At 61.1% G+C, this 22,936-nt stretch overlaps 1 protein-coding gene across 2 annotated transcripts in view; it reads left to right on the top strand.

Annotated features, from left to right (window-relative positions):
• Positions 1 to 22,936, top strand: part of LOC147344680 (uncharacterized) — a 59,188-nt gene that overhangs the window by 30,595 nt on the left and 5,657 nt on the right. The window contains exons 2-3 of one of the 2 annotated variants that reach the window (XM_086377020.1): positions 6,579 to 6,727; positions 10,111 to 13,880. In XM_086377020.1, the coding sequence (XP_086233146.1) occupies positions 6,579 to 6,720 (142 nt within the window). In that variant the 3' untranslated portion in view covers positions 6,721 to 6,727; positions 10,111 to 13,880. Of the gene's footprint in view, positions 1 to 6,578; positions 6,728 to 10,110; positions 13,881 to 22,936 lie in introns of those variants that run through there. The other variant, XM_086377019.1, reaches the window with a different exon arrangement.

Raw genomic sequence — 22,936 nt, forward strand, 5'->3', positions numbered from 1 at the left:
TGTGATGCAGCCCTCTTCCGTTCCCACACACAGACGGTACGTTCTGGGATGGCCTGTGTTTCTGTACTTTACATAAATGTGACCCACGCGTCCATCGGAGAAGGTGATGGCACCCCACTCCAGTACTTTTGCCTGGAAAATCCCATGGACTGAGGAGCCTGGTGGGCTGCAGTCCATGGGGTCACTAAGAGTCAGACACGACTGAGCGACTTCACTTTCCCTTTTCACTTTCATTGGAGGAGGAAATGGCAACCCACTCCAGTGTTCTTGCCTGGGGAATCCCAGGGACGGGGAGCCTGGTGGGCCGCCATCTATGGGGTCGCACAGAGTCGGACACGACGGAAGCGACTCAGCAGCAGCAGCAGCATCCACAGCCTTTGTGACTGCATTCTTTGGTCAGCAGCACTTGGGGTCGATTTATGCGCTCATCACAGGTGGATTTTCATTGCTGCAGAGCAGTCCCTTTCAAGGCCTGGACCCGGCTGGTTCCTGCTTTGGGCTGTGATGAACCTCTGTGTGTCTTTGGCGGCTGTGAGTGCCATAGTCTGAGCTTTCCACCTGGGGTGGGGGCTCTGCTCTCGGAATGTTCAGGTGTGCATCGGTCTCCTCCTCGGTGTGACGGTGAAACAGTCCCCAGAGCAGAGGATGTCTTCCTGTTTCACTGTGTCCCCAACACAACACTCCTGAGACTTCTGAAGCTTTTCTGTCTCCATAAATAATGAAGTTGAGCATCACTTATGGTTTGATGTTTTTGGAGCCATTTGGATGTCCTCATTTGGGAAATGCCTTTTCAAGACCTCTCTCCATTTTCTAAATTACTGAGCTGCCTGTATTTTCCTCTGAATTTGTAGGAGTTGCCCATAGATTCGGGATAGAATGGCCTTTCCTCAGAGTAGATTGTTGTTGTTCAGTCGCTAAGTCGTGTCTGATTCTCTGCGACCCCAGGGACTGCAGCCCGCCAGGCTCCTCTGTCCGTGGGATTGCGCAGGCAAGAATACTGCAGTGGGTTGCCGTGCCCTCCTCCAGGGGATCTTCCTGACCCAGGGGTCGAACCCACATCTCCTGCATCGGCAGGTAGATTCTTTACCGCTGAGCCACCAGGGAAGCCCCAGGAACTCTTCACTTTTGTGGAGTAAAGTTTATCAGTGTGCTCTTGAGTGTCCACAGGGAGGAGGCCTTCCTGGCTTCCAGGTTGTCCATGCATTTCTCTGTTATCTCTTCAGACATATAGTTCTTCTTTTCTCATCGAGGTCTGTAGTCAACCTGGAATTGATTTTTCATGTGGTGTGAGGTAGGGGTCTGATTTCATTTTCCTCCCAGATATCTGCTTTCTTGATTTGCTGGTCTCCTTTGTCATAACAAGGGCTGGCTCCTCGTTCAGGGGGTGAGCTTCGTGTTTTGATCCATGGGTTCATTTTCTGATCTCGTACCATGAACACACGGAGTTTCTGTGGTTGTGTGATAAACTATCTGATGAGTAATTCGCAGCCCCCCCCCCCCACTCCACCTTGTTCTTATTTAGGGCCATTCTAGGCCCTTGGCTCTTCCATGTAAATTTCAGAGTCAGCTCGCCAGGTTCCACAAAAAGAAAAAAATTTCCAGGATTTTGATTGTGATTGCATAGAATCTGTGGATCAATTTGCAGTGTTGAATTTTAATAGGCGTTCATGTTCTGCTTACTACAGATGTATAGAAATTCACTTTACGTTTGAATATGGATTTTATGTCAGCGCTCTAAGTTCTGTCATCCATCACTGCATTTATACATTCTCTGGGATTTTTTTATGTAACACCTGTGAATGACTGGAGTTGTTTCTCCCTTTCTGAGTCATATCACTTTGATTTCTTTTTCTGGCCTTATTGCAATGGCTGAACCCTCTAGTGCAGTTTTGAACAGAAGCGGTGGTGGCAGCATCCGCGTGCTGTCCCTGGTCTCAGACGGGAAGTTTCAGCTTCGTCATTAAGCGTCTCTTCTGCTGTCAGCTGTGCACACTTTGGAAGCTTTTTATCTGTGTTGCCAAATGACTTTCCAAAAAAATTGTGCTGGTTTCACCATAACCTTAGCAGAACTTTTCTTTAGTTGCTTTTTTTTTTTGGTGGTGGTTTTTAGATCACTGTTTATTTGATGAACCTATATGGCGTCTCAGTGTAATTTAAAAAATTTGCATTTCCCTAATTATGCAGGAAGTTGAACTCGGCCGTGTGTTTGTTAGTGGTTCCTAATCAATTTCAATTCTTTACATAATGAAGTTATCATTTGTCACACTGGCTGTGAATGGTTTTCCCTGTATGTCGTACATCTTACTTTTTTTTTCATGTTCTTATACCTTATATTTATATGGTCAGATCTGTCTCTCTCCTTGTACAATCTATTCTGTCCCTCCAGAGCTTGGAAAGCCTGTCTCTCTCCTGAGGACTGCTAAGTACTGAATTCTGTTTTCATCCAGTTTTTTTTTATGGTGTAATATTTCATATTTAACTGTTTACTCCATCTGGAATTTGTGGGGCTGTGGGGTGTGAAGTGAGGAGTTAATTGCTGCTCGCAGTTAACGGGGGAAGGGGCCTCATTTGCACTTGCAAGCCTGGGGCCCCCGGCTTCCCTTCGGCAGGGCTGAGTGGGAAGAGATTAAAGGGGGGAGGGGAGGTGGTGTGTCTGCAGCCAGCCTGGGAGCTGTAATTACCGCGTCCCTGGCTGCCACTGCCCGACTTTGAGTCAGAAGCAAAGAGCTGTCAGGCCGGCTGAGGAGCGTCCTGGGTGATCCCAGGCCCGTCTGTCTCTGGGACTGAGTTTTCCCGACTGCAAAGGGGTGGCATTGATGACCCCTGTCCTGTGGGTGCTGTCACAGGAGTGAGTCCTGCAGAAAGTGGGGGGTGGTGGGGTGGGACGGGGAGTCAGTCTGGCTGGGCACAGGTCCCGGTTCCTGTGTGTAGAGTGACTCCTCTGAGCCTTGGTTTCTCTTTCTGGAGGCAAGGGTCATCGAGGTGCCCGCCTGGCAGGGTCGTGTCTCTGCTGTTGTGGTCACTATTCAGGGACCCCAGCTCTGATGGGCTGGGGACACCCCCTCCCCTTCCTCAGCGCCCCGGATTGAGCTGGGTGGCCGGCACGCAGAGCCCTGTGTCTGCTTCCCGACCCAGGGAGTAGGCTTGGGGAGTGCCGCCCGGCAGGGTTCCGCTGCCTCCCCAGCCCTGTCCGCCCTGCGGGGCCCCCTCCCGCCCCTCTGCCTCTTGCCTTGCCCTCCATTGGAAACCAGCCACGCTGCACCGTGGACCCAATGGAGCGAGGAGAAGCCACCTGGCTCCCTTCATGGGTCCCCAGCCTGGGATGAGCCCAGGGACCCATCTGGAGCCTTGCGGGGGGCGTCTGCCGTCTGTCCAGCTCAGTGGGCAGTGGAGGGAGGTGGGGTGCTGAGGAATGGAGCGCTCCCTGGAGCCCCCCAGAGGCAGGAGGGAGCTGAGACAGTGTGGGGCACCCCTGCCCCCTGGACACCCCAGGAGGGCACCGCCCACAGCAGCTGCCAGGGAGGGGCCTGGGCAGCTCAGTTCACCCCCTTCCCCCACCCGCCGCCAGCCCCATCCCCCAGCCCTCGAGTCCCCTCTGAGTCAGGGGTCCCCGCTGCCCTCCGTCCTGCCCTCTCTGTGGGGTCGGCACCAGGACGGCGCCCTTCCCCAGCCCCTGGCACAGCAGGTGTGCAGACTGCACGGGCCTGGGGTGGCAGCACCCCACGGCTGAGCCTGCCGCGTGCCAGGCGGAGAGGGTGGCCGGCCTGCCAGATGCGGGGCAGTGGGGTCAGGTCGGGGCGGAGGCCTTTGTGAGCGGGAGCGCACGCCAGAGGCAGAGGAGAGGCCGTGCAGCGTCTGAGTGAGAGCGGAGCCTGAGCTCGGCGGGTCAGGGGGCGCACCTCCTGGGCCCCGCTTCACAGGCGGGGTCTGGCTCTGGACCGAGAGGCAGGACCAGGTGGAACAGGGTTTCCTGCCGCCCGGAGTCCCCTCGCCCCTGCCCCGTGGGGGGTGCGGGCTGGGGGGGAGGGCCTGGGGGGGACGGCGCAGCTGCGGGAGGCGGGCTGCTGGCATCAGCAGGAGCCCCTCCTCCCCTCCCCAACAATCAGGGCAGAAAATATGCAAATGGTATAATTACTGGTGTCTGTTTTGCTGATATAAGTGCTTGAAATGCAGATGTCAAGTTCGGGCCTTTCCTCTGTCCCACCCGCACCGGACTGACGTCTGTGTGGCTCCATCGCGGGGGAGGGTTGGGGACCCCGCCCCCCACCATCCACCTCTGCCACCATCCGGACGTGGTGGGCTGCCCAGCCCCCACCAACCGTGCGCATGGCGCGCCTCGGAAGGGAGGCCTCGGGCACCCCCACCGTGTGGCCTGGGGCCTGTCGGTCGGCCCCCAGCCCCAGGTCGCCTGTCCGAGGGGTGGACCACAGCCGCGAGGCCCCCGGGGCAGCTGAGGGAGGTTTGTGGTCCGCTCCCCAACCTGAGAAGCCCGGCACAGGTCAGTTGCGGTAAACCAGAGACTCAGAGTCCCGGGAGGCCTTTGGGGCCCCTGGTGAGCCCCCAGCTTCTGTGTGTGCCTGCCCGGGGAGGGGCAGGGGGGCTATTACCTTCAGCCCCTCCAACCCAGGGGGTCTCTGCGGCTTTGGGGGCCCTGAGGCCTGTGGGTTCAGACCAGCCTGGGTGGTGGCCAGCGAGGGGTGGTCACCGTCATCCCGGTAGTTTGGAGGGGGAGCTGAAGCTTGTCGAGGTCACCCGGGTCAGCGTGTGTCCATTGGATGCCCACTTCCCTCCCTCCCACCCAACCCTGGGTCTCCTGCCCGGGCTGCGCCCCCCGAGCCCGCACCCTCAGTCACTGGCCTCACCTGAGCTCCTCCCGTGAGTCCAGCACCTCTGGGCTGTTCAGGCCAGTGGATTTCCAGTAGCTGCACAAGTACCATCTTAAAACTGGGATGGGCACAGCCCCAGAGAGGCCTCCCGCCGGCCCCTAGTGTGGTCAGAGGCAGGTGGGGGTGGGCCCCCGGCTCCCCTGTGGTCCGCGTGGTGGGACGCTGGCTGGGGCTGAGTGGCAGTGGAGTGCGGTGAGCGTGTGGGCACACGTGGGCCTGGGAGGGCGTGCGCGTGCGTGCACCCGTGTGACCTGTGGGTCTGCAGGCGATGCCAGTGGGGCATCGTGAACGGCCTGCTTCTCCTCTCACGCCTGTGAGCCGGGCCCGCTCCGCCCTGGCCAGCTGTGCTGGACGTCTGAGGGCGGCTGGAAGCCCTGCCCTAGCAGGGTGGGGGTCCCCGGCTTTCCAAGTCTAGTCAGGACTGGGTATACAGCAGGCACTCAGCACGCGTGCCTTCCTGCTTCTCTGGGGCCTGGTGGGCGAGGCAGCCCCTCTGCCTGCTCCGGGCAGCTGGAAGGCCGACCTGGGGTGGTCAGGGTCCCCAGGACCCGGGAGAGGAGAGCAGAGGCCGCCCGGGGTGGGCAGAGGCTGTGGGTGGGAGCGGCTCTGGCCTCCCCCCCCTGGTCCCCAGGCTTTGGCTCGGCCAGGAAGCCTCCTGGGAGCTTCTGAGCCCCCGCATTCTATTTTTATTCCAATTACCTTTTCCTAGGCAGGTTCAGCCTCATTAGCATATTCAAATGCACCCATTATTATTTCAATTAGCTGTTGAGTAATTAAGTCTAATTGATGAGCATTCCCCCCACTTCCCCACATATTTTTTGGTTATTTACATCCGCTCCTAACCAACAATTTTAGGTAATTACACGCCACTCACTCGTCTATTTGCACACACTCTAGTACGACAGGCGCCCTCCCCCCAGCCCCGGAGCCTGGGGGGCTTCCAGCGGGGGTGGGGGCTTCAGGCTGACAGCCTGGGGACCCCCTCGGCTCTTGCCCAGGCCCTCCTGAGGGTCACTGCCAGGCTTCCAGGGGCTAAAGGTGTCCCGGGGCCCCCCTTACTCCCAGAAACGAGTTGTCCCAAAGACAGCACCTCCTCTGGGCAGCCCCTTAGCCCCCCAACCAGGTGGGACACGCAGGCCTTCAGTCAGAAAGGCTGAGAGCGAGGGGCCCGGCTCCTCACGGCGTCTCCCCTGTGTGACCCTTCCCTGAAGGTGCCCCTTGCCTCAGTTTCCCTGCCTGCAAAGAGGGATCCAGCGACTGCGGAGTGAGGGCTCACGAGGCCCGGGAGGGCACTCAGGGTCCAGGGAGGTGGTGGATGACCGCTCACAGCTGGTGGGCAGGTGCAGGGCTCAGGCTGTAAACTGACTTCCTAAGCGTCAGCCAGAGCCTGGCGTGGGCCTAAGGCTTCTGTTTGGGGGCCCCTGCCCCGCGTCTGGGCCACCGCACGGTGGAGCGGGCTGGAGCCCCAGCAGCGACCAGAGGCCCAGCCGGTCTGATCTCGGGAGTTCTGTCGTCTCTGCTTCTGGGTCGGCCCTGCCCTCTGCCCTCCTCCAGTACCGGAAGCCCCAGCCTTTCTCTCCCGTGATCCACATGCAGGCATGCCCAGGGCGGAGGCTTTTGTGTGCCTGGCTGGCAGGGTCTCCCAAATGTCCCCACGTCCTTCTTACCTCCGCTCGCTCTGTCTCCACACAGCAGGAGCTGCCGGAGACCCTGTGTCCTGCCTGGACCCCCATCTGTCTGTGTGTCCTGGAATGAAGTGATGCCCATGACCCTCACGGGGAGGAATCCACCCACCTGGGCTCCGCAGACGGTGCAGCTCACCGGCGGGCCCTGAGCTGAAGGTAAGGGCCATCTCGCCTCGTGGGCCATCTGGATGAGGCAGCCCTGCAACCTGGAGGCAGGGGTGCTGGGTTGTGGGCGGGCCTCCAGTCCTCCGTGAGACCCGCTCTCCGACAGAAACGGATGGCCTTCAGGGTCCTACTCCAGTGCAGTGGCGATGCCCGCCCCAGAGAGGAGATGGCCAAGGCTTCAGGGCCCCCTCGGGCCCGAGAGGAGAAGCTCGGGGCTTTAGGAGACCAGGGGATGGTGCTCCGGCCTGTCATGTCCTCCCCAATGGGGCACCAGGGCCCTGTGGGTTAAAGGAGGTTTTGTCTTCTCCCGCTTTGTGGGAACAGATACAGCGTTGGGTTGGAGCGTGCACCGCCATGCCCGCCGTGAGGCCAGTGTGTGCAGACATGCCTCGTGTCTGCTTAAAGACAGGCTCTTTATCCTGAAGATGGATGCTGGACTGAACACCCCAGTGGGTGGGGGTCAGAGCTGCCCTGCCACGGCCAGGGCTTCTGGATACTGGACTGAACACCCCAGTGGGTGAGGGGGTCAGAGCTGCCTTGCCATGGCCAGGGCTTTGGTGACCACTGTGCCGTGTCTGCTGGGCACCTCGTTCCAGCTGAAAAGCAGCCGGACAGGCTGTCTTCCGTCGGCTCAGAAGTCGCAGATGCGCTCTCTTTGGGCAGTATCTTGGTTTCTTGGGCCACGGGCACTTCCCAGGCCTCTGACTCGGCAGCCCTGACTCGGCTCCTGGGCCTGTGCCGTGGGATGTCTGGGCTGACGGAGCTGGGCCGCTGTGCCCCTGAACTGGCAGCGGTGCTGTCCGTAAGCCGCGGCGCACTGGCCGCTAACCGCGGACTTCAGGTGTGGGGTGTCTGTAGTGGGCCGTCGCTGCCGTTTTCTGCCGTGTAGAGGATTCGCTAAGCTGAGTTTATTTAAAGTGACCGTGATCTTACGCTCTGCCGACTGTCACTGGAGGTGACAGGAGGTGTTGGGGAGTTTGTGAGGCTTCCTCCTCCATCACGCACTCCCCAGGCTTCTCCGTGGCTTTAGATGGAGGCCTCTGGGGGCGGCTCTGGAGGGGAGCGGAGGATGGGGACAACCCCCTGCTGGAAACTGAGGCAGCGGGCGTCTGGGCAGGCCTGGCCTGGGTGGGCATCAGCACGCAGGTGCAGCGGGCTGGGCCCGGATCGTGGGGTTCAGCCCCCTGGCCACTGCTCTGTCCGTCATTGTTCAGATGGCCATCAAGTGCCTGCTATTGGCCAGAGCTGGTCATGGGGGTGGGTGGAGACTCCGGCCCTGTCTGGCGGGAGGGCGGGCGTGAGAACGCGCAGGTAGTGCCAGGCCAAGGCCTCGACGCTTTAGCTGGTATTGTTAGGGAGGTTGGGGTGGGTGGACTGGGCTCTGACCGTCACAGCCACCAGCTCCGTGTGACAGCGGTCAGCACCTGCCCCTCAGTGGGCCTCATGTTCCCATCTGAAACGTGGTGGGGTCTCCAAGAACCTTCTGCATGGACTTGTTGAGAAGTCGGGAAGACAGGACTGTCTGGGGAGGGGTCAGCTCTGACCACATAGTAGCCTAAGACCCCCTTGGGCGTCCACACTGAGACTCACACAGCAGTGGTGCTGTCCACACAGGTGGTGGAGTGTGGACACTGAGGGCCCGGCTGGGTGGACTCGGGGTGCTGCCCCCAGAACACTGGCACTGCCACGCTGGGTGTCCGTCCCCAGGGTTTGGCTGAGGCTCCGGCGTTGGCTCAGTCCTTTCTTGCCCCGAACCCCACTCTCGCCCCGAGCCCCGTTCTCGCCCCGAGCCCCTTTCTTGACCCGAGCCCCGTTCTTACCCTGAGCCCCTTTCTCGCCCCAAGCCTCTGCTCTCAGTGGTGCTGTCTCCCTAGGGTCCTTGAGTCCCTGGAGCAATCTTGGTGTCGGGCAAAACCCACTCTGCTGAGTTGTAGATGTAAAACGCTGGAAAGGTTGCTCACCACCTCTGACGTCCCATTTTAAAACAAATTCATTGAAGTATATTTGATTTACGATGTATTCGTTTCTGCTGTACAGAAAAATGATTGAATTACGTGTGTGTGTGTGTGTTCTTTCCCATTGGGGTTCATCACCGGGTACTGAATGAGCTCCCTGTGCTGTGTGGCAGGACCGTGGTGCCCGTCCATCCTGTACGTGCTGGTTTGCATCTGCTGACCCTGAACCCCAGCCCTTCCCCACTCCCACTCCTCCTTGGCTGCACAAGTCTGTCCTCCGATCTGAGTCTGTCTCTGTGTCACAGATGAATTCATTTGTGTCACGTTTTAGATGCCATATACATGGGATCATACAGCAATTGTCCTCTTTTGGACTTAACTTCACTTAGGACCTCCTGTTTTTTAAACCTGTGAAGTGGCGATAATATCCTCATCCTCCCACATAAGGGGAGCCTTACTGGGGATGTGTCAGCTGCCCCACGTCCAGCAGGCGCTCAGGAAACAGAGGTGGGGACCCCCTCCCTGCCCCCTGGGCCACCCCAAGCATGAAACAGGAGCGTCTCTGGTCCATCACGTTCCATGAACGCTAGCTCTTCCCTTCCCTGCGTGAGCCCGTGCCAGCGCATGGCAGGCTGTTCAGGTTTGGGCTCACCCGAGTTGATCTGGGCCTGCCCCTGAGCCCTCACACTCGCCCCAGGCTGCGTGTCCACTGAGCCTGGCGGGAGGCAGGCCTGAATGGGTGTCTGTGGGGTGAATGGATGGGTGTTTCCCAGCCCCGCCCCACCTGAGGAGGCAGGTGGCAAAGCAGATGGCAGGGCCCCTGCGGGCCTGGCAGAGGAGCCTGCGCCCTGCCCTCGTCTTCTCCGGGAAGCTGGGGGTTGGGCGGTTGTTCCCAGATCCCTTCCAGAGAGAACATTTCGTCATTTAGTGACTTGAACTTTCTCAGTCTATTCTTGCCTCCTTCCTCCTCCGTTTCCTGGTCCAAAGGCCTCGTCCCTAGAAGTTGCTTTTATTGAAGCGGTGACTAAGAGTCCAGGAGGGACCTTCTGAGTGTTCTAATGACCCCAGGTGACCCGTGGGGCAGGGCCCGCTCCGCGGCCCCATGTTCAGCACCAAGGACAGAGCCCCCGTGGGCCTCTCTGGGCTGCCGGGAGCGGTCTGGGAGCCGGCAGAGCTGGAGCCCGGTGGCCCCTGTAAGACCCCTCCTCTCTCCAGGCCTTGGTTTTCTTGAGAAATGGGGGTGATGCTCTCCCCAGCAGAGCCGCGTGACATAGGGGTGACTTGCCATCCAGCAACTGTCAGGACGCCTGCCCCCCCTGCACGTCCCCGCCCCTCCCCCAGCCCCCCAGCCAGTCCCCCCCCCCCGCCACCCCCACCCCCCTCCCTGCACCTCTCCAAGGAGCAGTTATTTATCTGCAGGAAGGTGACAGGCGGCAGTGGCTGGAGTTGGAACTGCTGTCCAGAGATCAGCTGGCGGCTGCGGAGCAAACAGCCCGAGCTAATTAGCAAAAGGTCACGCCCGCTCCTGGAGGCCCCGCTTTTGAAGTCAGGGCCTCACACAGACAGGCTGGAAGGGACTGAGGCTTTGAGTTAGTGGCTTGGTTACCGGAATGGCTTCAAAACCCTGCCCACAGCTCATCACTTGACCACCCAGCAGCCCACAGCTCTGAATTCACCTTTTAGAAATTCCCGGCGCCAGGGGTCCATCCACCTACTCCGGGCCCAGGCTGGACAAACCACGGAGACCAGTCCCCAGTGTGGGTCCAGGGCTGGCCTCAACCCCCGCATCCCCCCGGGCACCCAGCCCAGAGCCCAGGGGTGGACCATCCATGGACCTTCCGTAGCAGCCACCCACGTACCGCTCCCCCCCGGCCCCGCCCTCCCGCTGACTGCATTCTTACTGTTTTTCCTCTTAAATAAATTTACTTTTTAAAAACTTAAATATATTTATTTAAACGGGAAGTTTTATGGCACCGCTACAAATGGAAAACAAGCCTCCTTTTCCATAAATAGAATTGATAATCATAAAAATAAATTCACTGGAAACGAAACAATGTTATTAAATTCTAGTTGGATGCTGGGGCTCAGGGGAGGCTCAGAGCCCAAGGCCTTCTGTTGCTTTATTAAAAAGGGAAAACAGCACGCGTGCAGAGGTGTTCGAGACGTGCTCGCCCTGACCTGAGACTCTCTCTTGATGTAATCAGAAGCACTGAAAGGAATTAAATTGAGAGCAACTTTCTAATGAAATTACTCAGCAGTATTTTATGCTGTGTCAGCGAGGGATTGAACCTGGCTGCACAGGACAGAAACCGGACACTTGTGTGGGTGAACCCCACGAAGGGGCTCGTTTCCTCTCACGTGAAGCGCGCAGCGGTGCAGGTGGCGCGTGGTCTAAGGAATCTGTCGGCAGCTCGGGTTTCTTGTAGCTTCCCCTCGAGCCAGTCTCAGCATTTGCCTGCATGGCCTCCCAAAGGCTGCTGTGTCTCCAGTCATCGTATCTGCATCTCAGGTGGGAAAAGCAGGAGCAGTGAAGGGAGAGGAGTATGCTGGCCGAGTCCGTTCCTTGTTAGCAGGGCAACAACTTGGGCCCGTTCTCTTTGCCCGCTGTGGCCCACAATTGCCTCCCGACTGGTTCTCACTAAACGGCTCATCCCTGCCGCATGCTTACTTGGTGCCTACTGGTTTCCAGGCAGTAGCCCCTGCCTTTGTGGTGTTCGCAAGGCCGTGTGGCACTCACGAGCTGAGTCGTGGAGCATCCTTCCCCACTCCACCCACGCCTGCTCCTGCTGCTCACAGTGGGCTCAGCTCAAGGATGGTCCCCCCCAGGACCATTTCCCCTCCCCCAAGCTGCCGTTGCCACCTGCGGGGGGTGTCCGGGTCCAAGGGCCCAGTCAGCCTGTACAGCGCTGCCCCGGGTGGGGGAGCAGCCCTGCCTGTCCCTGCAGCCCCCCTGGGTCCCTGTTCCCCTCCTGCCTCTGGCAAAGCCCCCTTTGGCTTTTGTGTCCCTCCAGCCGGGGGCCCGGCCGGGCCACCAGGGGCCACGACTCTGCTCCCTTACCTAACCCTTTCGTTTCCTCCTGGAAAGCGCCCCTCACGGTTTCTGAGCTGAACTAGCAGGAGGAGGGTCGGGCTCAGGCGGAACTGGCCCCGGGGACCCTTCCCCTTCAGGGCTCCGGGCGTCCAGCCCTGCCACAGAGTTGGACCCTCGGCCTGAGCTCCTTCTCGCCCCCTCCTTCCTAGACCTGACCTCTGCCTCTGACCCCTCTCCTTGGTATCAGTGCTGAGGACCCACTCTAGGCCCAGATTTGAATATGGGTCCCAGTGTTGGGCAGACGTGCAGTCACGGACAAGCTGTTTAACCTCTCTGTTCTTCCTGCATACGACGGGCTGATGGCAGCTGCTGGGGGCTCTCTGAAGTGAATGGGAGGCCCCAAGGGGCTCCCTACCTGTGCCTCCCCTTCCTCCCCCGCCCCCGGGGATGTCCACAGTCTGCACACGTGGGCACACACTGCTCTGTGCGGATATGGCCCCCTGATATGGGGCCTGTTCCCCACCCGCCCTCCCCAGTGACTCAGCGCCTCCCTCCCCAACTCTGCCTGCTGAACTGGGACCCCAGCAGCCACCGTGGACCCAGGGTTAGGGCTACAGGAGGGAAGGGTCCAGGGAGGGGAGGCTGCTGCCCAGGCTGGGGTGATGGCAGCTGTGGGGGGTGATGGGAGAGGAGGGGAGTCAAGAAAGAGTGGGGTTTGGAGCCAGGGAGCCTGGGCAGGGGAACCAGTGGGGAAATGAGCAGAGTTGTTTTCTCTTTGTGGGGATTTGATAGGGAGGGACGTGGCCCAGAGCTCAGGAGATGCGACTCTACAAGACGGATGTGCAGGTGAGAGGACGGGAGGGACGGGAGATGCGTCCTCTCCCGCCTGAGCTCAGCTCCCACAGCCCCCGAGAGACCACCCCTGGGAAAGGCATGTGGAGAGTGGCTGAAGGTCCTGCCCTGGTAGACCACGGGAGGCTGGAGAGGGGACATGGAAGGTGGCAGGGACGAGCTGGCAGAGGGTGTGTGTGGGGGTCTGGTCCTGCCTCTGCTTTGTCCCTCCCCACCCAGGCCCAGAGCATCTCATCCATCCCTCTCCTCCCGAGCATCTCCAGATCTGGTTGAGCACCCTCGCTGGTAATCTGTTCCCGGGGTAGACGGCCCTCATCTGTATTAGTGAGCTGTTAAAGTTCCCGAAAATATGGCAATTCAAATGAGATAGAAGTTTTATTGTTCACAGAACAACCCAGAGGCCCGTGGCAGAGGCCCGTGGCCCAGGGCTGGTCGGGCAACTCTATAACCTGTGGCTTCTGTGTCTGGAACCAAAGTGGCTGCTCCAGTTCCCACCATCACATCTGCATCCCAACTGGGCAAGGCGCATGCATGCCCATTCCTTTTAAGGGAGTGATTCAGCAGTGGTGCACTTCAGCTCCACTCACAGTCTATTGGCTAGACCTTAGGCCATGCCTAGCTGCAAGGGAGACTGGCAACCACAGTCTTTACGTGGATCCAGTAGCAAAGGAAAAGAGAGATAGAAACTGGTGACCACAGAGAGCGTGGGCACACATTCCTCTGGGTCTTCCTGTGGACCTGTGGGGAGAGGTGGATGCAGGAGCGCCCTCAGCCGGCCTGGCTAGTTAACGGGGGATGGGCTGGCGTGATGGATTCACTCCAGGGCCGCAGTGGTCTGGGCAGGAAGCTTGCTGTTACTGGAAGTTACAGGGCAAGAGGAGGTCTTGCACATTTTAAATATGGTGGCGGAGGCTGGCACTCCCTAGTGAGAGGGTGGCTCTATAATGTAGCATCTAGTTGACAAACACTTCTGAGAGTAAAAAGACAATAATTACACGGAAACGGGAAACCTGGGTGTGTGGTCACCCTATGTAGAGACAGATCAACTTACCTGTTTCCTGTGTAGGGACAGTGAGGCCTCAGGCCCTGGGTTAGTGACACAGGGTCTCAGCCACATCGTCATTTCTGCCCCCACCCCAGCACATCAGCCTCCCTAAGCTTGGGTTTCAGTGCTGCCTAGGATGGGGCGTCCCGAGGCAGGGAGCTTGCAGCTCTGAGTTTAGGGCTCCTGGAGCTGTCCAGGGTCCTGACCAGCTGCACAGGGTCGGCGCGGGGTGCAGCTCCGACTGCACTGAGCGGCTGCCGCTTGCTGCCCCTGGTCCCCCGTCGTCCCGTAAGCCACCAGGCAAGGTTGGTCTGACCTCTCCTGCCCCCCTTCCTCTTGCGCTCGAGTCTCTCATTGGAGTGTGACACAGAAGTTCAGGTGTTAGGAGTATGTTTAGCTCCATAAACTTTCATGAACCAGACACAGTCGTGTCCCCAGGACCCAGATCAAGGGCATCGCTGCCCCCTGAGGCTCGCCTCATGTCCCTTCCCAGTCACCACCCCAAGGGCAACCACTCGCCTTCTGCATTTGTGATTTCGTGGGAATGGCTCGCTGCTCAGCCCCGTGTGTGTGACCGCATCACGCTGTTGGCTCCTCGGGGCCCGCCCGCCCTGTTGCTGTTCTCTCATCGCTGGGCACCGGGTGCGTCCAGTCGGGGCCTGTATGGGCAGCGCTGCTGTGAGTGTCCGCGCCCCCCTGTGCGCACGGGTGTGCGTTTCTTCCGGGGCTCGTCCGAGTCTCCCACTCCGTTTCCAGGGCGCCGCCCTCCCTCTTTCCATGGCCGCTGCAGCTCCCTCTGTTCCCAGCAGTAGTTCCTCCTCCATCCGCAGCCAGGGTGGTCATGCCTCCTCCCTTCTGACCCTTCCTTGGCTCCCCAGCGCCCCTGGTCTGATCACAGCTCCCAGCAGGTCTGCCCCGATGGGTCCTCTCACCGTATGCCATCCCCTTCCCACCTCCGGGCCTCTGTACATCCTCACAGGCCATGCCCCTCTCTCCCTTCCACCCACCCAGGCCTCTGCCGGGGCAGACTGTCTCCTCAACCCCTGAGGCCACTGGCCGAGGCCTGGACCGTGGACTGAGCCTCCACTGTGGGCTCCCTGCAGCGCTCACAGTCCCGTCTCGCTCAGGCTGGTAGGAGTTCTGTCTTCCCTGCCTCGGTCTGCATCCCAGTTGGCCCAGCATCTGGCCCATGGTGGGGCGGGGGGCTTGCTCGCCATTTGTCTGTGACGTGGGCAGGAAGGGTGGGAGCCATGGTCCCCACTGAGGGTCAGGAGCTGAGTCACCGGGGCCCCTGGGTGGGAAGCTCAGTTGGCTGGGTGGCCGTGCACACCGAGTGGAGCAGAGCTCGGAGCCCTGCCCTTAACCTGAAAACTGAAGACACTGCGGGGCCCAGAGAGCTATTCTTAAATGGAGCAGGGCGGGGGGCGGGGTGTTGGTGAGCACTCAGATGGGGGTGGAGCAGACCCCGGGGTCAGGCGGCGCCTGCAACCTCGCCCCAGAGGCCTGCTCACCCCATGCCCTGCCCGGCTCCTCCTTCCCAGCACCCCCGCCCTGGCCCTGGCCTGGAGCTGTCCCAGGACTTGTCTCCTCCCCACTTCCTCTCCTCACGAGGAAGCCCTCACTGGGCCGCGGCCTGGGACCACCACCCACCCTCTCCGCTGGGAGCAGGAGGTGGGCACCAGCCAGGGTCCCAAATCTCCAGCCTGGGCCCAGTTTAATTCCTCCAGCTCCCCTCAAGGTCCACCCAGCCTTAGGTGAGGGACAGCTGGCCCAACCCCAGACCAGCTTCAGGTGTAGAGAGTGCCCTGAGGTCACAGGTGGGGGCGGGCTGGGCAGCCACGCTCAGGGCCTCCGCCGGGGGCGGCTGGGGACCAGACCGCCCTCTGCCTGGCCTCGTGGGCCAGCAGTGTGCCGGGCGTGGATCCGGAGACCCCTGCAGCCCCTCCTGCTCTGGCATTGTGGGCCCCGAGACCGCCTCTCCCTTCCTGAGCTGGGTCCCCTCCCCGCGGGCCTGCTCCCCTTCTCGGTACTTGGGCCTCCCTCTCACAGAGCCGGCTGTCAGGGTTTCTCTGTGTTTTGTGAACCGGGGCATCCTTTCCTTACTATCTGAAGGACAGACGACTGGATGCTGGCGCTTGGCTCGGACTCGGACCCCATGCGCCCAGACGGTCCAGTGGGCAGCCCACGCCGTCCGCTGGGTCCGGCTCCCAGCCCGGCCGCCTGCTCTTGCGGTGCCTGTTTTTTCTCAGAACAAGGCCCGTCATCGTGCTGCTGTGTTTAGGGGCTTGTGATGCCAGACGCCGGGAGCCGTGAGGAGCGGGACTGTAACTGGTTTTCCCAGCCCTGGGGGGCAGCTGCTGGCTTCCTGACAAGGAGGCAGTGACGCAGAGATTCCGCGGCTTGCGCAGGGCCCTTGTCTGGCGAGCGGCAGCCCGTCTGCAGAGCCCGAGCACTCAGCCCTTCTGCTCACCCCATTTGGCCAGGAGGTGCAGGCGGAAGGGAGCCGGCTCCACGTCTGACCCCTCTCTCGACTTCGGCCTGGACTCCTGGCCCTGAGGCTGTGACACGGCCAGACGTCCTGGGTGGGGGCCCAGGGAGCCCCCGGGAGAGGGCCAGGACGGCCAGGCCCTTTTCCCGGTTCTGCCGTGACCTTGCTGTGTGACCCGGGGAAAATTCCTTGCCCTCTCTGAGCCTCAGAGGAGGCCAGAGCCGGGAGGCTCTCTCAGAATGAACCCTCAGGGTGGCTGGGAGGGCACCTCCTGTATGGTTCGCCCGTGCGCCCCGCCTCCCTGCAGGCTGCCTAGTAGGGGCTTTGCTCTGTCGACCAGGTGAGGGGAGAGGCTGGGGTGTCAGTGCCATCGGCCCTGAAGTGAGGACGCGGCCTCTCCCGGGAGCCGCCGCTGGGAGCGCTACGCACCTACCCGGGCGGTCAGGTGCAACCCGCACACGTTGACGCAGCGCCTGGCGAGGCCGGGCCTGGCCGGAGAGACCCCGGGTGGACGCGGGCCTCCGAGGGGCACCTGCCCCTGCGCCCTGGGCAGCAGCGTGGCTCCGTCCGCTGGGGGTCGTGAAGCCCGTGACGCCGGCAGCCCCGGATGAGTGGTGGGGAGGCTCGGGCTCCAGCCGGCCCTGCAGCCTCGCCTCCCCAGGGTCCTGAGCCCCTGCGCTGGGCAGGGGGAGCCCTTGCATCAGGCGCCGGTGGCTGAGCTCCAGGGATCAAGCTCAGGGCTGGTACGTCGCCCCTGACTCAATGGCCGTGAAGCCGACCGCCTTTTGTCCTGACTTGAGACTGGCCTGGTCCTTGGGGCCTGGAAAACAACGCACGGGCCAGACAGCGCCCCGTGAACCCAGGGGACCCTCGCATGACCTCCCGAGTGGGGACCAGAGTCCGGTGCTGGGCCAGGGGCGCTGGTCTGCGTGGCTGAAGCTCACGAGTGGCTCTGCTGGGTTTCCCGGTCTGGAGACTGCTGCTCCAGCCTGAGTGCCCGCGCCGACCCCCACCAGTCCGTGCACTCCTCAGGTGACAGGGGCTGAGTCTCGCGCAGCGGTCCATTCCTTTTCAAAACACTTTAAAATCTGTTGTAAAATATTTAAGCTGTCTCAAATATTTAAGAAATCTGTAATAAATATTTCACTAATTATGAAATATTTAATGCCGCCCAAGGTATGAAGAATGATATATCCTGAGTAACTGCGAGGGCTCCTCTCCAGAGTGAAAGTAACCCAATTCCCTCCTGTGTCCGGGGCGCCCTGGACGGGGCAGAGGGCGTTCCGGCGCCCCGCCACCCCCACCCCCGAGGCCACAGCCCCCGTGCAGCCCTCTCGGCCCTGCCCCCGTCCATCTCCCTTCCTGAGACTCTACGGGCGTAGAATACGCAGAACGTGAAGTCACCATCTCAGCGTGCGGGTCAGGGGCCCTGAGCGTGTTCATGCCGCGCGCCGTCACCCCCAGGACCCAGCCTGCCTGCCTGCATGTGCAGCCAAGTCCTCCACGTTCTGTGCTGACGACCCTCCTGCAGGCTTCCGCTTGCTCTGTATGAGCCCCTCGTGACGCCCTGGGGGGCTGCGGAGCCCCAATCTGCGTCCCCCGTTGTGGCGGCTGCCCCCCACCTCTGGGGCCTGTGTGAGTGCAGCTCGGCATGGGCGCACGCAGCACCAAGTGATAGAAAGGGGGTCCGAGGGCAGCTCAGGGCTGCAACCCTGTTGCCTGCGTTGTTCGCAGACTCTGACCTGAGGACCGCAGCCGGGTCCTGCGCCTGTGAGGTCCTGAATCAGTGAGCGGGCAACTGCCGAAGAGGTCCGTCCCCGCAACGGAGCGGGGAGTCTCCAGGGCTGCCCGCCAGGGTGTCCCCTCCACCTCAGTGGCCAAGGCGTGTAGCCTTGGTCTTCCTCCCTGCAGTAGTGGAGATGATGGGGACAAGGCCTTTTATTCTGGTGAGGGGATCTCCTTAGGCTCAAGGCCAGGTAACTGGACTGTCTTCCCTGTGCCTTTTTGGGACCTTCCAGCAGTGACCAAAGGCCTCTCGGGGCAGCCGTGGGCTGCCCAGGCTCCACAGCCCGACGGCGGTTTCCGTTCACCTGCTCGCTGAGCTTGCTGACCCCAGCCCCCTCCCTGGCTCCTCCTGGCTGGAGGCTCTGGCCGTGTCAGCGTGTCCTGACTCTCAGCTCCCCCGACTTGAGAGGGCCGTGGGTGGACATTCTCTGCACCCTGTCCATGGCGGGGGGGGGTCTGTGCTCAGTCCTCCCCACACTCGGCCGTCGGCAGGAAGCAGCACCCCTCTGCCCAGTCCTTCTCTGGACCACGAGCTGGAGAGGCAGAGCCCGACCCAGGTGCCAGGCATCCTGGCCTCCGTTGTCTCCACCCCCAGCCCCATGTCGGGGGGACAGGCTCACCTCAGGGCACCAAGCGTGGGTGGGAACGGGAGACCCCTGCACCTGCCCAAGCATCTCGGGGACCAGCGGTGTCTCCCAGACCAGTCCCATCTTGGCCTTCAGCTGTGGGGATGCTTGCTGTGTTAGGGGGCTGACAGAGTTGGCCGGGGGCAGAGGGGCAGCTGTGTCTGCCGCAGACCCTCACACCAGACGCCACTCGCCTCGATCCCGAGCTTCTCCGCATGTGGTGCCGGGAGCCGCTGTGGTCGGCTGGCGGCTCTTCCCCGGACTGGACGCGTCCCTGCCGGGCTGGCTGAAGGCCGTGCCCGGGACGGACGCGGCTTCCTTCCACCGGTGCTGTCGTCAGAGCAGAATCGGGCCCTCTGCCTCAGGGGTGCCGAGAGAGACCCCCTGGGGCCGGGGGTGGTCAGCTCCCAGCGCAGGGGAGGTCTGGGAACACTGTCTGCTGTGATGGCCGCGGCCTCGCCTCCCCTGTGAAGTGCGATTTCCCCGCAGTCTCGGGGCAGGCTGAGAGGGCTAGTGCCGTCTGCTCGCTGGTGTCTCTGGGCTCATGTGACATCTGTCCATCCGCACGGATGACGCAGAGGCCTGCTAGGGTGTGACCCCGACCTCAGCGCGGGGCTGGGTCTCCCTCCCAGGCCCCTGGGCAGCCCTCCCTGCTCTGCCCTGGGCCCCTGGAGGCAGGGGCAGGACTCCCCTGAGCGAGGCGCCCGTCCTGAGCTTTCCCAGCTGAGATCTCCCTGCTGCTCGCCCGCCCTGAGCCGACCCGACTCCTGTAAACCCGGAATGCACAGAAGATGGTAGGGGCGATGCTTCCTGTGATGAGACGGCCGTGCGCCTTGCAGACTGGCCTGTGGGACTTGTCTGCATGGCTCTCCAGGGCAGACCTGAGCTCACAGAACCAGGAGGCCGGGAGTGAGAAGGGCCCCAGACCGCAAAGTGTGAAGATGGCCCAGGAAAGAAGCCCCACAGTGATCTCGCCCATGAATAGTAGATCAATAATCCTCAGTAAGTCACAGGCAAACTCAATTCCACAGAATATTAGGCAGAGACTCTGCCATGATTATGTAGGACTTATCGAAAGAATTCAAAGATGGCTTAATAGTGGAGAGGGCCATTAATGTGACACATGGTGTGGGCAGGTAAGTCACGATGCCATGGCAATAAATGACAAAAGCCTGTGGTAAAATCCAGCGCCAGTGTTTTAAAGTAACGGCTAGAGAGAGCCAGAGAGAGACTTTCTCATCACGGAAGCGTCGGCGTCTCAGTTCAGCAGCCAGCGTCACTCTAGGTGATTGAGAGTCTTGATTCCAACTCGGAAACTTATTAAAAAGTCCCCAGCAGTGTGCCCTTTATCATTGTCCAGATATTCTGGATGTAGCAATAAGACACGAAACAGAATTAAATGGGATATAAGAAAGAACTGACATTATTTGCAGACAATGTGATTTGAGAGCTTAGAAACCCAAGAGAACCAAGTGAAAAAATAATGTGAGAACTCGGTGGAGGTGCTGGGCTGAGCAGGACGCGGACGCGCACGGATCAATAATTCTCTTCCATACCAGCGCCTCTGGTTGGATAACAGAATGAAGTAAACAGTCCCCAGTCACAGTGGCAACAAAGCCACCCTCCACGAATTCCTAGGAGCACGTTTACGAGAGGAAAGTAGGGTGGTCATGAAGAGCTCTGTACAGCGTTCCTGAGAGGCCGGGGGAAACAGCAGCAGCGACCTGGAGGCTCTGCCAGAGTTAACGCATGGGTGCCGTGCAGCCCCGCCCACACCTTGGTGGTGGTTCAGAAGGGCGGGATGAGATGGTTCTACTAGGTTCACCTCGAAGAATGTGCACAGGATTCTGCCCTGCGTGTGGAAGCTCCTGACGGACAGTGAGTGATTTTTCGCCGCAGCCTGGCTGACACGAGCCGCGTTTGTGGCCTCTGCCGTAGAGCAGGGCCTCGCTTACACATGTGTGTGCATTTGTATCTTCCTTTCCGTTGTGGTCTGTCACAGGGCGTGGACTCGTCCCTGTGCTGCACAGGAGCACCTTGCGTTTGTCCGTCCTGTGTATCAGGTCCCCGGCCCGGGGCTGCCCGTTAGGAACAGGCCACACAGCAGGGGCTGAGCACACAAGCCTGTGAAGCTTCCTCTGCTGCTCGCGTTGCCGCCGGAACCATCGCCACCACCCCCGCCCCGTCCGTGGAAGACTGTCCCCCACGAAACCGGTCGCCGTGCCACAAAGGTCGTGGACCGCGGCGCTCTGGGTGTAGCTCGCATCCGCTCACCCCAGGCCCCTACTGTGCCTCCCCGCCCCCCCCGCCTCGGCACCACAATCCCCTGCATGCTGTGCGTCTGTTCCTGCGTGTGTTCGCTTGCGTCGTGTCTCGAGTCCACAGGTGGGAGCTGTCGCACGGCGTCTGTCCTTCCGGCAGGGCAGCCTCTAGGTCCGACCGTGACGCTGCACGGGGCGCGTCTCCTGCTTCCCGTGGTGGCCGTGCGCCCTGTCTCTGTCCATGCCTCTTGGACGGCTGTCCAGCTGGCTCCGCGTCTCTCCGGTTGTAACAGTGCTGCAGGGAACCGAGATGCACGCCCGGGAGCGGGGCTGCCTGCTGGTTCTGGGTTTAGTCTCCTGAAGAGCCTCCAGACTGCTCTCCATGGCGACTGCTCCCCGTCCACACTCTCACCCACCGCGCAGGCGGGGCCCCTTCCCCCCCGCCTGTCAATCGTGGACTTTGATGATGGCCGTTCTGACCAGCGGAGAAAGTGATTTAAACGGGGGAGGGGTGGGGTGGGGTGTGTGTGTGATCCGGAACAGAAGAGTCCCCAGAGGCCACCGCAAAGGGTGAGCCTGGGACAGCTCACTTCCTAAGAGGGGCCCCACGAGGACGCGTCCCAGGGGACCGAGCAGGGTGTCCTCTGGTGGTGGGGGCTGCCACGGGCTCAGGGCACGTCCCGCTCTGCGCCGTGCAGAGGGACCCGGCCCAGCCGGCCACGGGCTTTCTGCCTGGGATCTGACGGGTGGGGTCATGGTGGGGAAGCCCCAGCAGCTTTGGGGATTACCCAGGGGAGACCCCGGCCCCAGCCTGACACTTGGCTGGGGAGGGAGCATCTTGGAGATGTGTGAGAAATGCGAGTTGGCCACCGCCTTGTAGGTCACAGGAAGGGTGCGGAGGGTGGGGCAGGGGGCCAGGCTTCAGTGGCCACCCCCTGGGCTGGGGGCAGAGTCCTGACGACCCCACTGTGCCTGCCTGGGGTGGGCTGGGTGAGGTCTGACCCTCCTCTGTGCCCGACGCGTCTGTTCTGCTGGAGGCAAGTTGCAGGGACGGATGCAGATGTAGGGATGCTCAGACGGGCGGGTGTCTGGTCTCAGGAGGGTCTGCGGTCCCTACGGGCGGAGCTGCCCAAGCGAGAGCCGTGCTGTGTGTCTCTGGTGATGCACGCACGTGAACACGAGTGTGTCTGGGGTGACACACGAGCATGTGCCTTGGCCCAGGCCCGGCTGTGGGCGGCGCCCCCCCTGGAAGCCGCAGCTGCGGGTGTGATGAGACCAGGCAGCTTCCAGGTTTGGTTTCTAAGCTCAGACCCGGCGGGGCTGGTGGACCCTCAGAGCGCGGGGCTGACACGTCTGGGGGCTTTCTTGGCGTGTACAGGGCAGCTGATGGCTGGGAGTCTCCTGGAAGGACACGGCCTCTTGGGGACTCGATGGCGCAGGTCGCAGGCGCAGGGACACGCGTCCTCAGATGCCCGGCCGCCTGTTCCCCGGGAGCAGCCTGGGTCACCAGGTGGCGTGAGCAGCTCCCGATTCCCTCATGGGCACCCCCCGCTGCCGAGAGCACCGTGGGGGCCTGGCCCTGGCCCGTGTCTGCGCGTGGTGGCCACCGAGGCCAGCCTGAGCTCTGCACACATGTCCTGACTGCGACGCTGCACGTACTCCTTAGACCGACTTTGCCCGGTGTTTATTCCCCATACTAATTTAGCATTTGAGGGCTAACTGTTCATTTATAACCTCTGCTCCAAAACTGTGCCCCAAATCTTTAATACCATTAACCGTGGCCAGCAAGTATGCTCTGATGAACGATCGCAGCCCGGCAAGGTGAGGCAGGACCTGCGTGTGCAGAATGCGGCCGCGTGAACGGGGAGCGCAGGGGGCCCTGGCCCCTCCCCACGGCCTGAGTGCCATCCCTGCCCCCTGCCAGGCCAGGCTCAGAGGTCAGGGTGTTGGGAGGGCCCCTGGTTGAGGGTCCACCAGCAGGAGCAGAAGGGACGATCTCAGCGTCCAGGCTGGACTGACCAGCCCTCAGCACGAGAGATTCGGGTCCGACCGAAGACAGCTTCCTGGTGCCAGGGCCCTGGGGCTGTGAGGGGAACAGGGCCCGGCAGACACCCCCACCCCTCCCCTGGTGTCGGGGATGCGCGTCCACAGCACAGG

The sequence above is a fragment of the Bos grunniens genome, chromosome 25 (genome assembly GCF_055505025.1).
Source record: "Bos grunniens cultivar Pamir isolate PY7600 chromosome 25, Bosgru_T2T1.0, whole genome shotgun sequence".
NCBI lineage: Eukaryota > Metazoa > Chordata > Mammalia > Artiodactyla > Bovidae > Bos > Bos grunniens.